Source organism: Parus major, chromosome 9 (genome assembly GCF_001522545.3).
Source record: "Parus major isolate Abel chromosome 9, Parus_major1.1, whole genome shotgun sequence".
NCBI classification, from domain to species: domain Eukaryota; kingdom Metazoa; phylum Chordata; class Aves; order Passeriformes; family Paridae; genus Parus; species Parus major.
In genome coordinates, this window is record NC_031778.1 from 15,975,166 (window position 1) to 15,998,824 (window position 23,659).

The 23,659-nt window shown below is 49.0% G+C and overlaps 2 protein-coding genes across 6 annotated transcripts; one reads left to right on the forward strand and one right to left on the reverse strand.

Moving 5' to 3' along the window:
* Positions 1 to 459: 459 nt before the first annotated feature.
* On the forward strand, positions 460 to 19,459 carry COPS7B (COP9 signalosome subunit 7B). Of its 5 annotated transcripts, none has more exons than XM_033516588.1 (9): positions 461 to 563; positions 3,079 to 3,254; positions 4,411 to 4,486; positions 6,021 to 6,109; positions 6,690 to 6,892; positions 8,155 to 8,260; positions 9,552 to 14,141; positions 14,244 to 18,275; positions 18,998 to 19,456. In XM_033516588.1, exons 2-7 carry the CDS (start codon positions 3,093 to 3,095, stop codon positions 9,708 to 9,710), a joined length of 795 nt encoding a protein of 264 aa, XP_033372479.1. In that variant the 5' UTR covers positions 461 to 563; positions 3,079 to 3,092; the 3' UTR covers positions 9,711 to 14,141; positions 14,244 to 18,275; positions 18,998 to 19,456. The 5 variants fall into 5 exon arrangements, with proteins under 5 accessions (XP_033372480.1, XP_033372479.1, XP_033372478.1 ...); XM_033516587.1 differs by having other exon boundaries at positions 14,244 to 15,269; positions 18,172 to 19,456; XM_033516586.1 differs by having other exon boundaries at positions 14,244 to 14,361; positions 15,164 to 19,456.
* A 48-nt stretch (positions 19,460 to 19,507) lies between these two features.
* NPPC (natriuretic peptide C) lies at positions 19,508 to 23,339 on the reverse strand. Its single transcript, XM_015637692.3, has 3 exons — positions 22,995 to 23,339; positions 21,269 to 21,587; positions 19,508 to 19,907 (listed from the first exon to the last, which is right to left on the reverse strand). The coding sequence occupies exons 1-2, from the start codon at positions 23,085 to 23,087 to the stop codon at positions 21,282 to 21,284; spliced, it is 399 nt and encodes a 132-aa protein (XP_015493178.1). The 5' UTR covers positions 23,088 to 23,339; the 3' UTR covers positions 19,508 to 19,907; positions 21,269 to 21,281.
* Positions 23,340 to 23,659: the final 320 nt, after the last annotated feature.

Genomic DNA, 23,659 nt, shown 5'->3' on the forward strand with positions numbered 1-23,659 from the left:
AGTGTTGTCCAAATACTTCTTGAGTTCTGCCAGGCTTGGGGTCCCCCCTTCCCGTGATCATTTCCCTGGGGAGTTTGTTCCAGTGCCCCGTGCAACCATTCAGTCTAATAATGGCCCTACTTCTAATAAAGAAGTGGCCTTACAACAGCAGCCCTTTGCACGGGTTATTTTGGGGTGCAAAGCCCTGTGATGCTGCCACAGGACCTCGTATCCCCAAAAAGAGAGGCAGGAATTTTATTTGCTTATACTGAAACAGCTGCTCGGGACTCAGTGGAGCAGCTGTTGCAGCACAAGCAAGTGAAATTTGCTCCATGGGCTGCTGCACCATGGCTCTGTAGGTGTCAGCACGCTCAGCCCACCGTTCCCATCCCGGTATCCCAGGGATGCTGGCTCGCGGTTCCCGGTCCTTGCGGCCGCCCGGGACCGGGCGGAACGTTCGGCGGGGCCCGCGCGTTCCGGGGGGGAAGGAGCCGCGTGCGGACACCGGCGCCGCCATCATGGCGGCCTGAGGCGCGGCGGGTTCGGCGCCGGGAGCGGCGGGACGGGAGGCCAGGAGCGGAGAGGTAATGCCGGGGCTGGGAGAAGCCTCCCGGGAACAGGGGCAGCGACGAGGGACCCCCGGTAAATTACCCCCTGCAGCAGGGCTCGGTGGAGCCCGAGGGCTCTGCCAGGGGTCTGGGGGAACGGAGGGCCGGGAAACCCCCGCCTTGCTGCTGCAGGGTCTGCGGGCCGTTTCCCGCCCTGAAACTCCCTGAGCTACCTTAGAAAGGCCTGACCGCGAGAGAAGCCCGGCTTGTCCCCCTACTTGGGTTGTTGTAGCCTTTGGACAAGCTACGTTTGAGTGTCTGCTGTATTTCAGTCACTTCTCACCGGGGTAAGTCGGTTGTGGAAGCAGCGAGGTATTCCCGGCGATACGGGTGTGCACACGGATTGCATTAGCAATTGTCCGAGCGTTTACTTGGAAAGGGCAGACAGCTGGCATCCCTTTCCCACCAGGGCATGGATACAGCCAACCAGTCTTTTGTAGTCTCATACACCCGCGTGTGGTTTGAGTACCTGTGAGGGAGGACAATAGAACTGTGAAATCTGAATCTCATTCCTAGCACAGTCAACCCGTATTCTCTCCTGAGGAAATTGTCCTCTCTGTGAGCAGATGATGTGTTAGGCAGCCACACTTAATGTTCTGTAGTGCAGGGATTTCTCAGAACTGAGGTGCTGTTCAGCCAAGGCTGCATGTGTGCCTCTGCTGGAAAGAACCCCAAAGAGACTTCAAGGGGTGAGCTATCTCTGTGTGGAGAGTGTTAAAGGTTGCCCACTCCAGATGAAACCATTTGTACCTGCAGGTGTAACAGAACAGAGTAAAGTGTATCTTTGAAAGTTGATGTAACAAACGGGCTGGACTAGAGCTTCTTTTAATGCCTTTATTATAAGAATCAGTTTGCGTGGAGGCCCGAGGGGCCACACACACACCACCACTGCTCCCACTTTCCACATGAAGGAGGAGGAGATTGGTTTTGCCACACTACAGAATCAGCAGAGTCAGAGACTCCCTCCTCAGGAAAGTCTCCAGGTGATGCTCATTTTTTTGGCCTCATAGTCTAGGCTGTCATGCTAGTCGAGTCTCCTCTAGGTTATGTCGGCTCTTGGAGGGAAGGCAGGGGACTCCTCTGTGTCTTCCTCCTTCGACGGTGCTGCTTTTATTTCTTCCTTTTAGTGTGGCTCGTTGTCTCTGGGTTTTTATCAGTCTGTGTGGATCCCATGAGTCTCTGGTTTCTCTCGTTTACATAAAAGTCCTTATGTCTTCCTCCTCCTCAGGGCCCTCAGCTGAACAAGGTACAGCAACTTGGGGCAGGGGTACAATGTTGCCTTGTGGGTGTCTAGGAGCAGTAGGGGCAGGGCCTGGCTGAACAAGGAACGAGAAACACAGGGTACAGCAACTTGGGACAGGGGTAAGGGGTAGGGGGTTTACAAACAGTAACTGTAATATGGCTAACAATCTTCTAATTACTCTTAACGTTGACTAATACAGGAAGCTGTCTGTGATGCCTTCACAAGCCTTAATTTGGTTTGGCCCGGTGAAACAGCGAAGCCCCTGTGGGTGGATGTGAACTCAGCCCATGTGGGTCACACAGAACCAGACAAATTCTCTGGTGTTTGGTTTTCATCAAGGTTATACCCTCTGCTTGATAATTATCCCATACAAGCATAATACAAAACCTCCCTTATCTGCTAAGTTCTTTGTTTGGTTTCTGAATAACGTGCTTTGGAAGTTTTGTCTTAGTTGTTTGTAAACAAACAGCTCATTTTGTAGAACTTGTTAATAAACAGTGGTTTACATTTCAAAAGCACATGTTGGTGCTGGGAGACAGCATGCACACCAGAAATGTCAGGCAGCAGACAAAGACAAAGACCTCTCTTTACAGGAACTTAAATAGAGCCTTTGTAGAAAGGGTATTTTTTATCACTTAAGCTTTCCAGTTAACCCAAAGCACTTGAACTGTACAGTGCAGACTGGGGAGCTGCTTACAGGCCGCAGTTCTTTTTGCCTTTTGGGCTCAGGAAGCAAGGGGAGTTACAGATACACACTGTATCAATAGCCAGAGTCAAAGGAAAAGGTGGGATGTGTGGGCATAGAGTGCACATCAGTCCTTCATAGGGAATTACGTTAGATGCAAACACAGTTTGGAGCTGTGTAATGAGGAAGGAGGAAGTCAGTCAAATGTATCAAAAAGCATCTTTACAGTTGGTATTATTTGGCAGCATCACACTAGAAGGAAAGCTCTGAAAACAGCATGAAATCTAAACTCCTGTCCAATAAGAGGGGATCTGCAAGAGCAGATCCTTTTAGGGAACTGATCAGACAGAAATTTTGCTTAGAAATTGTGGGAGTCATTCTTGCTCCCCAGCTAAATCAGCAGTTGAACCTGCTGGGTTTCTGTCCTGGCCCCTGAATGCTGAAGAAAAGCCTGGCTGTGTTGACACTGAAATGTTGCTATGCTGAGCACCTTCTGGTCCCCTGCCAGGCAGAACTCGGCAGAGGAGAAAGGATGTGTTAATATTATGTTCTTTTACTGACAGATTGAAAACCTAGAATGGCAGGAGAACAGAAGCCGTCCTGCAATCTTCTAGAGCAGTTCATTTTACTAGCCAAAGGAACAAGTGGCTCAGCTCTGACTGCTCTTATAAATCAAGTGCTGGAAGCTCCTGGGGTTTATGTCTTTGGAGAGCTGTTGGAGTTAACAAATGTGAAAGAGGTAAGAGTTGAGTTCTTATTCTAATGCCCCTTCTGCACTAGCAGTATAAGGGATCCCCAGATGTTTCCACAGGCAGACTGTGGGTGAAATTTCTGTGCCAGGAGGGCCTGGTGCAACTTACCTGGGTTGTGAGATGTTTTGAATAAGAGATTGACTTTGCTTTTGCCTGTATATGCTAGGTGTTAAAGAATACCTATATAAAGCTTTGCTACCTTAAGGCAATTACTAACACAAAAAAACCTAGCAAAAACCTGGCAGCAGCACAGTAGCAGTTTTAAGAAGGCACTTTGCCAGCCAGCAAGAAAAAAAATCCCTTTCTACTTCTTTACTGTCCTGGAAAGCAGAACTTCAGTGCTCTCCAAAAGTCTTTGTGAACAGATGTCTAGTGTATCAGGCCTGGGTGGTAACCAAATCCAAACCATTTCAAACCAAGGTGGAAAGCAAGTTCCAGATCTTTTTGCTGAGAATGCTTTGCCAGCCCCTGCCTCTACTACAATGCAGGAATCTAAGTTGGGTATGTGCAGCTGGAGTAATACAGCAGGTTTGGCTTTCCAAATATGCTCTTAAATATGCATAAAAGCACCTCAATGGTTATTTAGCATCAAGTCACAAGTACTGGTTTTTGCCTGGATTTGTGTGCAGCTAATGGTGTTAAAATACAATCAATAACAATCACTGCTTGGTGCTGCTGTTATTCCAGTGAAGTGTTTGCAGGCAAGCAAAGAGCTGTTACCTTCAAATGCACTTCAGTTACAGTGTCCCAGCTTGCTTTGCTTTGAAGCTGTGTTGGCTCTGCAGGTAAGCTGTCCTAGCTTTCACAGGATCCTTACCAGCCATCACCATTCCCTGCTTATCACCTGATGAGAAGAGCTGGCCCTGTAGGTTTGCTTTTTTCTTTTATCTCTCAAGATGTCACACAAAGCAGTTGACAGTGCAAACTGAAGTTGAGATCCAGTGCATAGAAATGGCTGGATCATCTTGACTCTAAAACTGCTGAAATATCCTGCTCCTAAGGCCTTAGAAAGGGTCCAGCTTGGGATATAATTGCTTTTCTGGGTGCTGCTTGTCCTGTGCAGATGTAAACCATTCTCTGGAGAAGGTGCCTATCAGGGTTGTGTTGCCCATGTTCTGTGACATTTCTTTTCTCCCCATCCAGCTTGCTGAGGGGTCTAATGCTGCTTATTTCCAGCTGCTGAACCTGTTTGCATATGGAACATACCGGGACTATGTAGGTAAGAGACTGCTGCCTGTTTGCAGATGTGAGGCTGGGATGACCTTTAGGATTGTCAGAGGCAATTCTTTGCCTTCTTAGATGCCTGGTGTAGTGTGGCTGGGTGAGAGCATCCAGGAACAGAACTTGCTTAGCAGAATTGTCCATAAGGAAGTCTGAGTCATGTGTGCTTTTTACTTGCTAAAAATGAAAGGAAGGGTTAGGGACTATGGTGTGCTACTGGTTTGGATGGGACTGCAGCTCTGGGTTGAATTGGTCTGCAGCAGAATTCATTGATGTTCACAGGCCACTTACCTATGTAGAGGGAAATTTCAGATATCTCTGTGGAAATTTAGATGACACCAGTTATGGAAACTGCAGAAAACTTAGACAAAATTATTCTGCATTATTTATAAAAACCTATATGGTTTGTGAGATAACCTTTTATTCCATGACGGCATTGCTGAAACAAAATGAATAATTTCTTAGCTAGAATACAAGTCAAAATAATTACTTTTATACAGCTTTGGAAAGACTGTGTGTGAATCATCTTTGTATCTGTTGAAATGTGCTTTTATCTCTGGTGCTTATGCTTCCATTGTGCTACAATTTAATGCTTCATTTGTGGGTAGCAGCCTCATCTAGACGATTATAGAGTGTGACAAATAATTCTGTCATAGTGCTGGTTCTCAGGGTGGTGGATGAGCTATCTAGTTCCTGTAAGGAGCAGTGGCATCTGTAAGTGCAAGGACTGGAAATTCCAGTGTCTGTGGAGCAACATGAGCCTCGTGAATTCTGTGACTGATTAGAGGATGTGTTTGCTGTCCATGGCTCTTGTGTCACAGCATGTGACAGTACAGTTCATTCTTCCCTTTCTAGTGAAGAAAGGGGCAAAAACAGTCAAAATGTAGAGCATTGGATGAGATGGGATGGATGGAAGAATTTGAGTGGCTATGAAACACTAATTTCCATTAAAGTAGATATTTTAAAGAGATTTTTAGCTTTGGAGAGCTGCCAGTTTCCTTTCTCTTTTTAAATATTCATGAAGCACATGGATATAATACAATGACAGTGTGGCCATCTAGATTAATAATTTCTCCTCTCTTCCTCAGCCTGGCACTTTACACTTTAAATTCTGCAGCTCTTCAGAGAAATAAAACCAGCTGTATTTGCAACCAGATCAGTGAAAGGGGAAGACTTTTTTCTGTCAGCTTGTTAATGAAATAAAAACTACTTGGTAGAAGCAAAGCCATTGACCAGCTGTTTCATCAGGGCACCAGTTGTGCATTACCTTCTAATTTCTGAACCAGAATTACTAAAGAAGCAGAGAAGAATGGAATTGCCGAGTTGTTCTTAACTTTCCCCCTTCTCTCCTTGGGTGTGCCAGTTTGTCAGCAGCAGCAGAAGTGCACTCTGTTCACCAGCTAGCACCCACATTAGCTGGAGGTGTTCAGTCTTTCAGGGTGTAGTGTAGCATAATTAGCTTGAAGTTCTGCAGGCTGGATTATGTAATTTTCAAAGTAAAGTCCTGAATCCTGTCTTTTTGACATTAACAGCAAACAAAGATAACCTGCCTGAATTAACAGTGACTCAGAAAAACAAGCTGAAACACTTGACGATCGTAAGCCTGGCTTCCCGAATGAAGGTAAAGTGTGTGGGGTGTGACAGCTCTTGTCTCTTGGTTTTGTTTCAGAAAACAGCATCCATTCCAGAGCAATGCAGTTGTGTCAGACTGCATGTGTACTCACAAAAGAAATCCCGTACTGGGGAAGTACCTGTAGGGTACAGTGTTCTCTCCTGGTACATTTGGGATATTAATTTAGTGGACTTTGGTGGGTGAAGTGTCGGGGTGCCTGAACTGATGTGCAGATTGGTCAGGAAGGTCTGGGAAACTGTATGGCTTTTTCACTGCTGGAGATGAAGAATCATTCTTAAAAACACTGACTTTTTGTTCTACAGAAAATGAAGCAACACTCTTGATTTCTTCTACAATGCATTTACCTTTTTTCTTCTAGAATGTGCTATACCAAAGCTTCAGGAATTACCAAAGTTGTGTCAGAATATTTCATAGCCTGGCAGGCATTTGTTCTGCCATGATCAGTCACTGCTGCACCTGCAGATCAAAGTGTAGGATACAATAAACATTTGAGTCTCGACCTTCTGAGACTTAGCCATTCATTTTGGCTCCAGGACTGTTAACTTACTCTTGGTCTTGCTGTTTTTAGTGCATTCCCTATTCTGTGTTGCTGAAGGACCTGGATATGAGGAATCTGAGGGAGCTGGAAGATCTCATTATTGAAGCGGTTTACACAGACATTATCCAAGGGAAGCTGGATCAACGAAACCAGGTGTTAGAGGTGGATTTTTGTATCGGCAGAGACATTCAGAGGAAGGACATCAGTAACATTGTCAAAACACTCCAGGAATGGTGAGGCAATCTCTCCGCCCTCCTTGTTCCTTGTACATAGCTTGTCCTGTTATTCCCCCCAGAGTTTCAAGTGCTGGCTCAATTTCACCATGTTCCATTAATCAGGAGTCTTATACTATAAGTAGGCACTTGGAGGAGGAGTCTGTTGGGCAAGTTTTCCAAGATCCCATCTGGGATTCAATTTGTATTATGTATCAAGCCAAACTGTACCACACTGTGAGCTTCTGCTCTCACTGTAACTTTTGCAGTGGTAGAACCACAGTGAGAAGTCAAGGACTTTGCAGAAAGGGGTGCCAAACTGAACTCATGGTTCTGTGGGGGGAGTTGTTTCCCTTTGTGCTGCAACCCTTGATAATGAAGACAGAGCTGTTACTTTTCAGCCTTTTCCACTCTGTTGAGAATTGTGTGGACAAATTCTAGAGAATCACAGCCCTTTGGATGGGATGTCTCCTCAAGTTTGAAGTTTCAGGGAACTTTGTCTTCCTCTTTATTCCTGCAAATGTAGCCTTTCTGCAGCTATAGTGGTGCTGTGGTATTATCTCTTTGTACCTTTGCCAGGAAGCTGTTTCTCACCTTTTCCCTTCTGTTTCTCTTCCCTTCCCACCTAAAGAAATTCCCCCATAGACTGTGGAGCCCATGGCAGGTCCTGAGCTGACTGGGAATTGCTTCCTAGTTGCTGTGGTAACGAGTGCATGAAAAGTAATTAAACTGCTGGGCAAATATGCTGTCCTGTAGTGGGGGCAGGTTTTTTGCTTCTCTGCTCCAACTCCCTCAGTCCCATCAGGGTGGGAGGGCTCTGGCAGCTTCCAGGACTTTGTAGCATTGTTTGGAAGGTAACAGTGAACCCGCTGCCAATTCCCTTTTTGTCTTCTCCAGTTCTGATTCCGTGCTGAGTGCTCTTGTTGTTGGACACTTAACAGGCAGGAGGATTATCTCAATATTACTTTTCTTCTTTAATTTTAAAATTTTACATTTGAATACTGTGTTGCATCCTGTTTAAGCTGTCATTCTGACTGAGAAGGAAGATGAAAGTGCATTGAACCTGCTCTTACTCTTTGATGTTAAGAGTAACACAGACTCCCTAGAGAATGCTGAGAAATGCATCAAGTACACAGCAAAGCTTTTTCTTGCCAGCCTTTTGCAACTCTAAGCAGGAAGTATAAATTTAATAATCTCTTAAACTTTTAGATGAGTGTGACTTTTCAGATTGCCTGATTGAGCTGCTCCAGAGAGAACTTGTAAACATCATTTGTATCTTGCAGGTGTGATGGCTGTGAAGCAGTTCTTTTAGGAATTGAGCAGCAAGTACTTAGAGCCAACCAGTACAAAGAGAACCACCACCGAACTCAGCAGCAGGTAGAGATGGAGGTGGGTACAGAGTCATCTCAGGCCTTTGTGCTGTTGGATAAATGTTTGTTTGCTGAAGGAAATAATCTGGTAATGCCTGGTCGATGGTCACAGCTCTCAGAAGGTGGCTAGCAATCATGCAAATCAGGTGTGGGGTAGAAAGAAAACACATCTGCTTGTGAGTGCTAGTAAGACCACAAATATCAATCATCCAGGAGAATGGAACTTTCCTTGGTAATTTTTCATAAATTTAGGCTAGGAGACTGCACTAATTCTGGTTTCCTGTATTGATTCATTAGTAAAACGGCTTTTACCACAGATCTTCATTGCAACTCTGTTCCCTTCGTACAAGGCAGGCAGGAAGTCAGAACCACTTTTTGTTAAACCTGGAAATGTAGTTAAAAATCTCTGGAGTCTCAATTGCTTTTGCAAAAAGTGCCCGCGGCAGCTCCCCCGAGTCGGGCGGGGCCCTGGCGCGCTCCCGCCGTTAGGTGGCAGCACGAGCCCGCGCTCCAGCCCGGCCCTGCGCCCGAACCTCGGCTCCGGCCGCTGGGAAGGTGGGGATGGGCCTCCCGAGACACTGCGTCAGGGGTTATCATCCCTGCAGGTTTATGTTTGCGTCTGCTTGGTGGCTTGATCGACATCCACAGCATATTTGTTTTGCCAGATGCTTTTGGCTTGCAGTGGTACACATTACTCCCAAATCTTGGGGCTTTTTGAAGGTTTGCTCACAGTTTTTGTGGTGAACCCTACAGAGTTCCAGGGGACAGAGGATGATGCTTAGTGCTGTATCTCTCCTTTTCAGCCAGAGTAGCAGAAACATTACTGCTGCTTCTCACAAAACCAATTTCTGTTCCTACTTTTTAGCAAATACCTATGTCTCAGGTAGTCAGCTAGGCCAAATGGCATTTTCTCTTTTTGAGTCGTGTCCTGAGAATAAATTTTTCTTTCACTGTCTCCTTTCCCCTTCATGCTTTGGGGCAACAGAATGGTAGGATGGCTCCCTTTTGCACCAAGGCAGTAGTAGGTCTCTCCAGCCAGCCAGATGGGTGGTACAATATTGTACCATTGTCTCTTGGGAAAAAAAGTAATCCCTAATTATTCCAGACTGGAAATACTATCAGCTCTGTCTGTAAATGAGGATGAAACATTACCTTATTAAACTCCAGTGCAGAGTGTGTTACTGCTGGGAGAGTCTCTTTTATAATCTGCACTCTTATACTCCAGGGGTTTTTCAATATGTTTATGAACAGAGTGTCTGTGATGAGGAGAGGAAGAAGCAGGTGCTGATTCACTGTCTCTTCTTGGCCAGGTCACAAACATAAAGAAAACATTAAAAGCTACAGCCTCGTCGTCGGCACAGGAGATGGAACAGCAGCTGGTAGAGCGAGAGTGCCCTCCACACACAGAACAAAGGCAGCCCACAAAGAAGATGTCCAAAGTCAAAGGGCTGGTCTCCAGCCGTCACTAGAACGTACCATCTAAATGTCAGCTGGTTAGGAGTGACAACAGGAGGAGCAAAACGGGCCTGCGTCTCCTTTTTCAGTGGGTTCTGGGCCAGTCCCTTCCCGGCTGGCAAGTAAAAGCCCTGTTTGAACAGCTCCCAATTAGCAGCACCTGGCTAAGTTACACTGTGCAGCTCCTATGAGTTTTCAGGGTGTCCCTGTTCTAGTCCTGTCAAGAGGGACTTTTAAAGAAAGGGACTAACCAAAAGGGGCATGAAAAAACCAAAATATCTGTTGACTGTTTTGCTCCCTCCCAGCTAGTTCATTGCTGCTTAACCTTGAGGAAGCTGCTGTACTAAATCATCATGGGAGAACTTCTATAGCAAGCATCTGAATCCCAGGGTTGAAGTGTGGCTACCAAAGCCAGGCTGGGAGCGAGGAAGCCATCAACACAGATCTTTTCATTCCCAAAGGGAGCGCAGGAAGGTTTTCTAGGTCAGGAACTGCTTTACATGGAAGTCTTCAGCCTTTCCGCTACCCCTGTCTATTTTAAACTGGGGTGAAATTCACACTACCTCTCTCTGTGAAGATGAGTTCCAGTGCTGGGCTGTTTACTTAACTGTGTTTACTGCCCTTACTAAGCCCTTTAATCTCTCACAGATTTAAAGCACTGTTCTGCATCTCTGAGGCATCAGTACAATACGGAGGAAGAAGGCTGCTCTTCCACACAGACCTCGCAGGTGGTTAGGGGCATGCTAGAAACTATTCCTCCTGAATGTGATGTGACCTCCCAGAGCTGCTTGTGAGTTGTTTCCCCCATGAATACCTTTAAAGGGTAATGCATTCGCTCTTCCTTGGATGCTGGCGACGGTGGGAGAGGAGCCTGTTTGGCATTGAGGCAGGCTGGTGGCCCAGGACCCACTGGCAGGGGTCGCAGCAGCATCCCCTTGCTGAAGCAATGGACTTGACTAGTCTTTCTGAATTTTGAACACTTTCAGGTTGTATTTTCCTCCTTTTTTTTTTTTTTTTTTTTTTTGTACATTGTTGTGATTCTAAAGCATTTCAGCCTTTGTTTCATGGGTTATTTTTTTTTTATTTGTTACAAACTTACTTCAGGTGATTTGCACCTAGTTTGGCAGGGTGTGGGGTTTTTTTTTAAGGGGGAAGCATTGGAACAGCAATTCATAAAAAAAGCACATTTTAGAAAAAAAATTAAAAATGCTGATTTAATCTCAGAGTCTGGAGTCTTGACTTCGAGGCTGTTTTAGGCTTGTTGTCCAATGGCACTTGTTCACTTGTGCATTTATTTGATTCTTGGTGTAAGTTGACTGAAGATCTGACTCATCTTTTTGATGCATCTGGGAGACAGGGAAGCCTCTTCATGTTTTGTCAGTAGTTCATCTTTGTCCAGATTTGTGTAGAAGGATCCATGGCAAAGCTGGTAGCTGAGCCCCGTATCGTGAGCCTAAACAGCTTTGATGCCTGGTTGTAGAAAGTCTGTAGTTGTGCTCCTAGGCCAGTCATCTCCTTCCTTTGCGTCTAGCAGAGTGCTGCTTTGTACTTTGGCCCCTGCATTTCACTTCTCTAAAGAGAAGCTCTTTCCCTGAGCAGGCAGGGGAGCTCTTTAGGCAGAGGACTGTGACAGTACTCCAGTCCTGCAGCCAGCTGTCACCTGCATTTGCTTGTGCAACGCACGTGCCTTCCTCTTACTGCTACCAGGACTCTTTGCCATCTGCATGTTTGCAGTCCTCAGTCACAGGACTTGCTCACTTGTGAAAGTAAATCCCTCTCCTTTTCTTCTCCTTCAGTGCAGGCATACCAGCTTTTAAACTGGAGAGGAAGATCTAAATACCCTCCCTCCAGTTTCCTGTGGATCAAGTCCCAGAAATTTCTGATTGTGGTCAGGCTTCTGATTCTTTACCAGCTCTCTCTCCCCCTTGAAATGCAACAAGGATGTTAAGTGGATAGGCTCAGAGCGCGAAGCCTTCACCACTAACTCAAGGGAACTGTTTCCCAAGCAGTGGCAGTATTAGCTCCTGTTTCAGCTTCTCCCAGTGTTCAGCTGACAGCTTCTCAGGAAAGTGCTGATGGACCTCTGGCTTGCTGTGTGGACAGCTGTAATGTGCTTGTCATCCAGTTCCTCACTGGATTTGACTAGTGAGGAGAGGCTCTATGGTCCTCTTTACATTTTTAATATCAGTCCTGCAAAATGGCAGGAGGAATACAAATGCTTTTGGGAATCATTTTAGCTCCTCATCAAGCCACAGTGTGGGGAAATAGATGTTTGGCACCCTTGATGTTTATTCCCTCCCAGTTACAGGAGTCACATTAATTTGCTGAAGCTTCTTTAGTGGTTGTAATTTTTGAGTTCTTCTGTTTTTGCTGTTCTCAAAGCCTGGCTGGGGGTGGGGATCTTATTTACACTTTGGTTCACATTGCCTTTGATCAGCAAAGCAGCAAGGGAGGAAATAGCACTTTGAATAAAGAGCTGTCCCATGTCTGATGGTGACAGAGGGCAGAGAAGGGACTGGAGTATTGGAGGGGATGGAGCTGTTTGGGTGTTTGGCTTTCCTGGTGTGCCAGCAAAGGGCTTGGTGCTGCAAAAGGTGGGGGATGTCTGCAATGAGCCCAGGCTGAGATGAGTCATTAACAAATGACATGCACAGAGTACCTGGGGGAGGCAAACAGCTCTGCAGCAGCTGGTTAATGAATCTGGCTTGAAGGAAAGAGTTAGAAGCTATTCCAGGAATGAAGCAGAAGGCAGGGTTGTTAACAGGCAAGGATGCAGGAGGTGCTGTGCTGTTTCAGAACAACAGATAAAGACTGTGTTGATGCCCTCTGACTACAGGAAGGGCAACAACTCAGAGGAGCGTTGTGTGAATCGGGCTGAACTGTGGGCAGTTTCAAGTGGGGAGTGCCCAGGGAGCTATGGGGTTGAGAGGGAAGTGGAAGCAGAGACAGATTTGATGCAAACTTCCATGGATTGCCTGTGCCTGCTGGAGGCACAGCTTGTCTGAGCACTGCTGGATGCTGCTCCCTGGTGCAGGACGAGCATCCTGCCCTGCTTTGGTTTATGGCAGTGATGGGATGCTCCAGCTGCAGCTCGCTCCAAGATTGCAGCAGGACAGACTTTGAGCTATTGAACTTGTTTGCCTTTTCCACCCAGAGGGAGAGAAAGTGGATTGAAACTGCCTTCCCTCTGCTCTTCAGGGCTTTATTGTCTAGCTTTGTGTTCTGCAGCTCCACTTGTACTAGTGCTTGTTTAATATGGAATTGGGCACTGAGCTGGAAAATGGAAGAGAGGATCTCAGCTGATTGCAGTGCTGGTAGGCTGCCCTAGCCCTAAAGCTGTGCTTCATGCTAACAAATGTCCCTGGCATTCCTGCCGAGACTTGGTTGATACCAGCTAACATCAGGCAATTCTGGAACATGATAAAGCAGTGCTGATGTCAGTTTTTAACAGAAAAAAAAAAAAGTTTCAGATTGAAATCTCTTCTTTTACTTCCCTTCTCACCTTCTTAGCTGTGTTGAATGCTAATTTACTCTTGTGTTGAGAGCAGGAGGAAAAATCAGTGATGCTGACAGACCCTTCTGTCTTCAGATTTGAGACCTGTTCTGCAATTGGTCTTGTGCAGACTTAGGAAATCCCGTGGATGCTTGTGGAGCTGCTCTCAGGCTTGCAGGTCTCTCTCTGTGGATTGTGTACAGGAGTAGGATCTGCATAGCTGCTCTCCATAGTGAACCTGGGGAAAGTGAAGTTTTTGTTCTTTACAGAAGACAGTGGTAGAAAGAAATGGCCATTTTCCCACCAGCCCCAAAAAGTGAATTTTGCTGAACATCTTTCAGTTCCTGAAAGAATGTAAAAGGATGCAGACCCTAGAGGGTGTTTCTAGTTTTAATGTTCTTATCCTATGAGGGCAAAATGTGTTGGGTCAGCGTGTGTGAAGCAGACTTGTACTTACTCCTTGCAGGGAATACAGAAGAAACAGTGCCATTATCTTTGATAGCTGTATTAGAACATAAATCACATAGGTAAATCAGACTTTTCCTAAACTTTCACTTCTGCACAGATTTATATGAGTTCAGCTAAGGTAGGAACCACACAAAGCCCACCCCTGCACAGTAAAACAGTCCAAACTTGTGCATTTGTGGGGTTGTTGGTGCTGGGAATTGTTATTTTTTGTCTGAACCTGCTGCAAACTGCAGTGCAGAAAATCAACCTTGCTCTTTATTATTCTAAATAATGGGGAAATTGAGAAATCTAAGAGCCTGCCCCACAAATACAACACATTGAGATAGCCCCATCTCGGGCACCTGGTCACAAAGTTTCCTGTTATTTTTTTTCCACCCCACTAAGTCCTCTGTAAGACCTGACCTGATGCAAGGGAACCAAAACCTGAGTCTGCAGGGCATATTTTTGTGTAATCTGAGAGAGTAACCCAGGGTCATCAAGAAAGGTAAATGAAAGTTTAGAGAGATCTCAGTTCCTACTTGTAACTCCAACCTTGTATTCTTAATATGGAATTTTAGCCTGACAGTCTGATTGAATTTCTCGGCAGAGTTTTTAGGAATATGTCACTGTTTCACTCTGCTCCATGGCGAAGGTCTGTGTCTCAGGGACTGTTGACATTTTGCTGATAGTTCCTCAAGTTTGGCCCTCCCACAGAGCTCTCAGAGGTAAGTGATTGTACTCTGTAAAGAGAGTGTGTGTTTACCCCCTAGCCTGGCCTGACCCTGCCTCTCACCATCCCCAAGGTGCTACTCCCCTGTCCGATTGCTCAGCCAGGCAAAGGAATGGGCAGAGCAGCACTTTGCTCCCTGGCTATGAATCCACAGGCATGGATGCTTCTTTGTGCAGTGTGTACATCTCATGTCATGCCCCACTGCAAATTGCCTGAGTGTGGTAGCTGTGACCACAGTTCTTTCTTGTTGATGAGAAAAGATGTTCCTGCTCTAGTGAACGTGCATACATACATACTGGAAATTCCAGGCAGTAATGGGATGCCATAAGGTCATTTAACAGTCCTGAAATACGTATTTCCCCACAGAGCACAAAAGAATTTGTGCCAGTAGTCTTTGCTTGCTGTAATTCGAGTAGAAGATGGGACACACTTGCACATCTCCAGATCCCCAAAGAGCCTTTGGAATACCTGTATCATTAGGGTGTTTTTTGAAATGCCCTAATCACACATGATACCTGTGTTTCTAGAAGAGCTGATTGTGGTGGGTAAGCAAAACCTGGCTCCATCAAGGATGAGCCTCTTTGTGAGTATTTGGAGCTTGTCTGACCATAGGCTGTATTTTCATGGATATGAAGTTTGGAAGTAGTGCTCTCTCACCTTTGAGACTCTTCCCAGAGATGCTGTTGATCTCACCAGCCCTCATGTTTCACTCACTGTCTCATGATTAGCACAGTCCTAAGGCTGCTCTGTGCTGATGCAGTAAGTAACATCTCAGTGTTTCATTGTCACCTTCGCAGCTGTTAGAGGGCACCAGTTCCTTCAGGATCACCTGCCAGCTGTGATGCTGTACCTTTTACATCACGACTCTGAGATGACACCTCTCCTTGCTGGCAGACGAGCCAGGTGGGTAGGCATTGCTCCTCAGAGCTCTTCTGCATCTCAGGAGGCACAGGCTGTAGCCTGGTGTAGCATGAAGGAAGTCAAGGACAAGGACGGTGTTGTAAATAAGGGGCAGAGCACAGAGCCAGCTCTGCTGCAGCTGCAGAGGGCAACCTTGGGCAGATCAGTTCCTCTGCAGTTGCATTTCCCAGGACAGCCTCACTCCTGCCTGCTGACTATGACAAGGTTTTGGTCTCCTGGTTGGGCAGAGGTTGATTGCTGATGGAGTTGAAGAGGATGCGTGTGTGCAATAGGGGGGAAAACCTTACACCTTTTAAGCTTTTCCAGAAATCATCTTCCTTTTAAGTAGCATACCCTTCTTTTCCCCTGATGCAGATAAGGTGGTCCATTGTGAGACTATCAGCCTGGAGTATTATGGGTAATATACCAGGTTAATTATGGAGGGGGCAGGAAACATAGCCTGTGCAGTTTTCAACAATATCAAAGGGATGCTACCTAATGATTTTCCTATTAGCTCTTTTCCCATCCTGCCAGAGTTGCTGCAGAAGTGTCATTTACAAAGGCAGCTTGCAACTCATTACCCTGGATTTTCACTGTAGTTCTGCTCCAGAGAGTGTGGGCTTTTGCTGCATGCCCCAACCTAATGAATTGCCTGATTTGGTTAGTGCTGCCATCCCTTCTGACAAGGTTAGTTGCTGACTGACAGGAAAGGGCCTGAATTCAATTCCCTTCTTGTTTTTAACTCACGCTTGTGTCAGGTGCAGGCTCCCTCTGGAAGTTGCCCTGTGATCCCTTCTCTTTGTTTTTCTGTGTTCTGAGGGAAGCAGCCCAAGCTTGGAGAAGTCCTGGAGCAAGTGGCAGGGGCGTGTGTCTTGCTGCCCCTGGCAGTCCCTGCTCCATGCCTCAAGTCCCTTTCCAGATGGAAAATTCCTTTGCTCTCCTGCTCTGGGACTCTGGGCTTCTCTTTTTCTTCATAGCTTTGGGATTTGCTGTCACCTGAGCTGGGCTTTGTAACCCTTCAGCAATAAGTACCTGGAAAAAGGTGCATGAATGGTACCAGGGAAGAACATGCAATATGGGCTGGGGGAACAGAACTGGTTTCCCACACAAGAGAAAACAACAGTGTCCCCACTGTGAGTGCTCCAAGGTTTGCTCCAGCCTGATTGGGCTTTGCCAGGTACTCGTACTACAGCGCTGGAGGAAGCTCTTTGTCCTTTTTCACTAGAGAGCTGCGTGCTTTTTCAGGCTGGGAGCCTATGGCTCAATTCTTGCTAGGAATTGCTCCTGGAGAGGAAAAATCAAGGCTGTTCCTACGTCATGTCACAAGTGTTCCCATTTGGAAGCTGAATTGGCTGCTGCTCATTCAGCTGGTGGTGAACAGAAAATATGTAGGTCCCATGAGTGCTAATTTGACCTGAGTACGGACAGGGAACTCTGGGACTCCTGCTCCACTCACTTCCAGGTGTGTGAACACATCTCTGCTAAAGGCCATTGTCTGAGACTGTGGTTGAGATATCAGGTACCACCTCCTGAGGCTGCACTTCGCATCCAGAACAACTGTTGTTTACTTAGGCTGTCTGGGCTGGGATGTTTTCCAGCGCTGGCCATGGATCCCTTCATGGGATGTTGTGAGGATCTGACCTAGCTGGCCCACAGGGGAGGCAGTGATGAGAGATGAATTTGTTTTTGCTACACAAGATGCTTCCTTGCCTCTTAATTAGATTCCTGTGGCCTCTCTTTCTTGCTGCCCTTGTTTTCTACTGAGTCCCTGTCAGGGAGACCCAGCTGTGGTCATTTTGGGTGAGTGCTGTGTTCTAATGAGCCACTTCTGATTCCCATTCTTGCCTGTCCAGTGAAGCAGGAAAGTGCTCATCAGGGCTCTGAGAACTGACCTGCTACCAGGGCCACTCTCTGCCTGTCAGACCACTGATCTGGCTGTGCCATGGAGGTGCTGAGGTTGAGTGAATCTGAGCTTTCCCAAGTGTTTTTTCACCCCTAGTGCTGCCTTCCCTCTTGCACATCAGCTCCACCATGCATGGACATGATATTTCTGTTGTGCTGGTGTGAATCCACATCCTGAGGGACAGGGTGGCTTATCCCTGGTCAGACCAGAAGCAGCAAAGCTAGGAACCAAGCTGTTATCCTCTCCCTCTGCAGCAGGAGCTCTAGCTCTGATTGCACTTGTCTGCCAAAGCTAATGGCCTTTTGCCATACAGCTTTGCCCTTTCCTTGGGCTTGCTCTTTCCCAGGAAGCCCAGTGGATAGAAGGGACCTATGCTATGGCCTGTGCTTTTTCTCTTGGACAATGCTGCTGTGGAGAAACAGAAATCCAGACTGTACATGACCCCAGGCTGTGTTCTTCTATCTCCCAACCTTATCTTAGGTTCTGCCTCAGGTGGTCAAATTGTGTGGATTGAATTCTTGAGACTGAGTCACTGCCACTGTGTTGAGGTCAACCCCTCTGTCACTGGGCAGGTGGTTTTATTTCAGCTCTGGCTTGCAGCAAAAAGCCAAAACTGGAAGGGGAATCGTCCCCTTGGTCCCAGCCTGTCACTCTGTGATGGTCACTATGGCTTCAAGCTCAAGGACCGGGACCCTGAACGGGACCTGCAGTACTGCCTTCTTACTCCTCTGTTCAGACCTGGCTATGCAAAGCCTGCACAGTAAGCAATTCCTTATTGTCCTTTAGGTTTCCTGGGTGGACAGTCCCCTCTAATGGGCATCTCTTTAGGAGCTCCTGATATAGCCCCTTCTTCCTTATAAAGATGTGTGGAGCTGGAAGGGCAACCTTCACAGGTGTACTTGCCTTACAGAGCCCTGACAGTAGGTTGTCATTCCCTATGAGAGCTGCCACATGCCCATCCTGCATCCCTCCCTGCCAGGGTCTTGATTTTGTTCTCCATAGGCAACATCTAACGTGGTCCATCAGCTGCTGCTCCCCATCCAGCTGGACCCTGTGAGCGCTGCGAGGTGGATCCCTGTCTCTGATGGAGGCTGTGCTCATGCAAGGTCAGAAATGTGTCCTACTGATGATTGAGCTGTCGGGTTTCTGTATGAATCCTCTTGTTCTGTGCACCCAGGGTTCTGTCAGAGCTGGGGTGAGTCTGGCTGGAGGTTTCTATGGTTTCCTGGTGGTTGCTAAGGAAAAGGATCACTTTGCCTCTGGGTCTTGGTGACTTTCTTTTTGCCCTGTCCTAGGCACCGGAGCCCAGCAGAACATAATGCTCGTTGTTTCCCAGCCCACTACAATGGCCAGGGCATAATTTGTGACTCCTGTCACGGCTGGGCTGGGCACCTGCCACTCTCTTTTTTTTCTAAGACCTCTTTGAAGAATGAGACCAAAGAGCCTTCAAGCAGGAGTTTGCATGTTTACTGCACTCCCTGCCCCCTCGCTTGCTGTTTCCTTTAGAGCTCCGAGTCATTTTAACAATTTATTTCATGCACTTTACATAGCAAGAAGCTGTAGCAACAGCTGTGTCCATGAATCCTTACAAGGCAGCTCTCAGTATATTTTGGTCTGTCTACGTATTGTCCCTGGCTCAGTTAAATAAATCTCTGCTGGAGGAAGGGACTTTACAGCTTAGTGGCAAAGGGTTGGTGAATGGGAATATCAACAAGACACTTAGTGGGCCTCTGGATCCTGGAATAGCAGTGCCTCCGGCACAAAGCTCTGCTCCCACCAGCGCAGCCGGGGGCCAGATCCAGCGTGGGCTTTTTGTTGCTGTCAGCAGGGACGGCGTCTCCATCCAGCACCAGCGATAGAGCTGTAGTTACGGGCTGAAGCTTGAACTAGAAGTTGTTAAAGCACGTGTAGGACAGACGCTGCCCTTGTCACACTGCTGTCGATCCAGGGCTCGGCTGCTAACAATGGTGGGCTCATTTCCACGGGTGCCATTTGGGATCTGGGCATGGATGTGCTGCCTGAGGCCATGTGCTCTCGCAAGGAGCTCAGCTGGGGTCTGCAGAGTCTTGCAGCGCCAGGCAAGATTCAGTCCATCAAAGCATCACAGGATTGGGCACAAGTTTACTTTTGCATATGGGATCAAAGCTTAAAATATCAGCTGGCCTTTCTCTCACTCCTGACTTTTCTAAAAACATCTGAACAATTTCTTCTTTAGGTCTGTTAAAATCAATCAATCCGACATTTAAATTGTATGTGAATTTGATAAATAAAGACAGGTTACAAAATGCCACATGGAATGATTTTTTTTTAAAGTTTTTCAACTACTTAGGACAAAAAATGTTACAATGCTTGACTTTTCATTTAGTTACATAAATAATTTTTTTATAAATATCTCTTTATAAACAATATATAAATAGCTTTACAACATAAATACATTTATGCATGACATGAATTTACAAACAGCAACGTTATACAGCTGGATTCATCAGTCTCTTGGAAAAGCACTGTCCCTTGTCTCGGTGAGTGTTTGTATATATAATATATATAAGATAGAGAGCACTTGTTAAAAAAATAACAAAACCAAAACAGTTGGTGCCATGACTCCTCGTACCAAAAAAGAAAAACACAGCCACATCTTTTGCCGTTCCAAGGGGGTCTCTGCTTCTCTAGGTGTTGCCTGGGGGATGGCCGTGCCTGGCCGTGTGTTGTAGGAAAAAGTGGACTACAGATTCAAAGCCCTGTGAGAAACAAGAGCAAAGTGCCCGTTAGTACTTGCCATGCAGCACCCCTTACCCATCCCCAGCCAAAACCCCTCCTGAAGTAACCATGGCCTGAGGCTGGGGGATGCTGGATTCAGCAGAAGCCATTCCTGAGCTTTTTGGTTGTGCTGAAGCAAGGAGGGAAGTGCAGCCTTTGCTTTCTGGCTGGTGTTCAGAGGAGAGGCTGAGGGAAGCTTCTGCTCCTCCTGCCCTTGTATCTATTGGAGTTTTTTTTCTTGTTCTGATGGGTTTAGTGAGAGAGGATGGGTGACCTGCCTGCATGGGGTATGTTGTTCCTCTTGGAGCCCTGAGCTGGCAATACTTGGTAATATTGAGGAGTATCTAAATGAGGGAGGAGAGAAACAGCACCCATCCCTCCAGGACAGGCCATAGACCAGCACTGGCATCCTGTAGGCATCTTTGGGCTGTGCTAGTCCCATCTCTCTGCAGAGCAGCAGGATGCTAGATCCAGTCTCCTCTGTGCCCAGCTATGTCACTGCAGGGCCGGGCATGTCCCTGTGAATGGAGCAGTGCTGTGCCATGGGAAGAAGTGGCCTGGGCTGCTATGGTGAGTTCTTCCTGAAGTTTGAGTTCATCTGTGTGTGTCCTGCTGGCAGGGCCAGGCCAGAACGGTTCCTCACTGTCCCCAGCACCTGCAGGGAGACCTGGCAGGGGAGGCACTGCCATGTTTTTCCCAAACTATCACTTTGGTGAAGTGACACTCCTTCGCCCATTGGTTGCTACACAGTGGCTGTGAAGCACTGTGGAAAGAACTCCCAGTTTCCCATAACTTGCTTGGATACGAGGCTGCAGTTAGGAAAGTGCTACTCATGGCTGTCACCACACCTAGAAGACACCTGGGAAACTTGTGTATTGTTTTTCCTTGAATTGAAAGCAGTGGAGCATGTGAGACAGGAGCCTCGCTAACTCTCCAACTGCAGGCACACAGGGGGTACCCTGCCCTCCTAACACCTATGCATAGGACACCTAAGTGTGTCAAGCACAGGGAGCAACTGGGAACAAGTGGCTGCATCAGAGCTCCTCCTGCTTCCTCCCCAGAGCCTACGGGTGTACCACAAATTAGGGAGAATCCAGTTTAAGCTGCTGCGGGAGCAGCTGGGGTTTCTTGACCCTTCTTTGGGCCAACTTTGGGGTCCTCCTCTTTGCCCGCCGGCAAAGCCGGAGGTTGCGAGGGTCAGCGGGATGAACACCTGCCGTCCCGTCCGCTGGCATCTCGCGTTCGCAAGGCAGTGCATCTTCCGCATCCCCCGCGGTACCGGAGCGCAGCCCCCCGGCCCCATCCCGGCCCCATCCCGGCCCCATCCCGGCCGCGCGCTCACCGCCAGGGGTCCCTCAGCATCCGAGGCCGCTCATGGCGCCGATGCGATCCAGCTTGAGCCCGAAGCAGCCCTTGCCCAGGCCCTTCTTGTGGAGGCCCTTGTGGCGGCGGCCCGGCGGGTCCTGCAGCAGCCGCGCCCAGCCCGCCCGCGGCCGCGCCTCGGTCCGCGCCTCCCGCGCCTCCCGCGGGCCCGAGCCGCCGCCGCCGCCGCTGCTCCGCTCCTTCTCCCGCTCCTTCTCCCGCTCCTTCTCCCGCTCCGCCGCCTCGGGCGGACCCGCTGCCGCCGCCGCTGCCGCCGCCGCTGCCGACCCGCGGGAGGCCTGTGGGGAGGAGAGGGTCAGAGCGCCGCCGTCCCCAGCGATCCCCATCAGTGTTGGGGACCCCCCGTAAGGGGCGCGCAGAGGGGTCGCTGTGTCCCCTCTGCGATGCAAACTCGCGATTGGGTCTGTGCCCGGCAGTGCAGTCCATCACCCCGCGGCTGTGCCCAGGGCATCTTCTCCCCTCCCTAAATCTGTGCTCCCTTCTCTGGGGTAAGAGCATCCCCCTGACCCACACCATAGCGGTGTCTTCCTGCCCCGGTCACTGCATATCCACACCGACCCTCCAAAGGGCTGGTGGTGCTGCATCCCTCAGCTGTGCTGCGGTCACCATCCTGTCGTCCCATCCCGTCCCGTCCTCCCCTGACCCATAATCCGAAGGGGCCTGAAAGCTGGCAGGTCCTTTCCTTTCAGACCATTTCGGTTACTGGATCCCTCACCAGTTTACAGACCTCTTCAGATTATGGGGAGGGGTCCTGCCCCACAGCTCCCCCTGCACCCTGCCTTGCAGAGTGTCCCCAGCAGTGGTGGAGAGATCAGGGCTCCTCCTCCCTGCTGCTCTCTCCCCTAGTTAATGCTCTCTGTGTCCTCCCAATCCTCCAATTCTGACCCACAATTAGAGGGACACACCTCCTTCCTTACTGTCCCCCCATCTCTCAGGCCTTCCACCTCTCTCCCTGCTCAGAGCTGCTGCCCACCAAGCCCTGGAAATGTTAATCCTCATTCATTTTCCCAACATCCCCCTGTATCACCACTTTTTCTTCAGCCCCCACCCCAGTGCCTTACAGGGACACTACCACTCTTATCCCACTGCTGTCCTGAGGCACTCCTCAGACCGTGTCCCCATCTCTGAGCCCAGATCTTGGGCAGTGCCACCCAGTGTCGGTGGCCTCGGGCACATCCCTCCTCAGCATCTCGGAACAACCAACACTCTCATTTGGGGCGCCCGTTCCCCATGGGACACGCGGGGAAGGGGCACACAGCTCTGTGCCCCTGCCCGGCCTGCGTGGCCAGGGCTGCCCGGCGGGCTCTGCTCTCGCCCCCTGTCCCACCGTGCACCTGCTGCTGCCCCGCTCCGGCTCTGCTCCCCCTCCCCCGTGCCCGGCACAGAGGGGTCCCCAGGGTGACTCCGGGGAGCAGACTGCCGCCCTCCCCTGCCCCGATCCCGCAGGCTACGGGGCACACCGCGTCCCTCTCCAGCCTTTGGGTCGGGGCTGATGTCCCCGCACGTTCGGGACAGCCTGGAGAAGCAGGGAGTCCCCCTTGCAGTCAAACAGCCCGTGCGGAGAGAAGAAGCCCTCTTTGCACTGAATCTGGCACCCCACAGTCACCCCACGCCTCCCCCTGTGCCGCTAGGACTCTAAGCGGGACCGGGAGAGGAGGAAGAGCCGGAGCAAGCTCCAGCCGTACCTTCTGTGGGAGCTGAGACGCCGGCTTCGCCTCCAGCCTGACGGAGAGCAGCGCGAGTAAAAGTCCACCAGCCAGCAAGGGTGAGATCTGCATCCTGCGGGGCCGAGCGGGAGGGGGCTCGGGGGGGCAGCGGGGAGCCGAGGGCAGCCCCGGGGAGAGGACGGGACCGACCGGGAAGTCAAAGTTCAGAGCGGAGCGCCGCGGTCCCTCCTGCCGCCTGCGAAGTGCCGAGCTAGTGAACTTGGGCTGCTTTCTGCTTCATTCATTTTATAACCCAACCTGCTCGGTGATGTCATCTAAATACCCAGGTCCAACCCGGTCTGCACTCCACAATAGCAGGAATTTAAAGGGGGGGTAGGGTGGGGGGTGGTATCCCCTCTCTCCTGACGGTAACAAATGACACAAGACAACCAGCTCCGGGAGCCGGAGACCCGAAAGGGAAAGCGGGGGGCATTTGGCTTGATGCCCCCGCCCTCCCCAAAACGCCCCCGGACCCCCTTGCAAGCTGACTGTCCTCCCCTTGCCTGCTGCCCCACGGCCCCTCCGCTCCCCGCACTGCCCTGCTGACCTCCTGCGGAAGAATTCTGGCCAGGCGGGGGGGGTGGTCCCGGTGCGGGATTCATCCCAAAAGACAAGAATGAGAGCAGAAAACACCTTTTTCTTTC

Excerpts from the sequence above, each read along its gene's own strand:
- COPS7B (XM_033516585.1), top strand. The coding sequence starts at position 3,093 with ATGGCAGGAGAACAGAAGCCGTCCTGCAATCTTCTAGAGCAGTTCATT. Across the intron at positions 4,487-6,020 it reads AACATACCGGGACTATGTAG|CAAACAAAGATAACCTGCCT; the intron begins GTAAGAGACTGC and ends TGACATTAACAG. Across the intron at positions 6,110-6,689 it reads GCCTGGCTTCCCGAATGAAG|TGCATTCCCTATTCTGTGTT; the intron begins GTAAAGTGTGTG and ends TGCTGTTTTTAG.
- NPPC (XM_015637692.3), bottom strand. The coding sequence starts at position 23,087 with ATGCAGATCTCACCCTTGCTGGCTGGTGGACTTTTACTCGCGCTGCTC. Across the intron at positions 21,588-22,994 it reads CGTCTCAGCTCCCACAGAAG|GCCTCCCGCGGGTCGGCAGC; the intron begins GTACGGCTGGAG and ends TCCTCCCCACAG.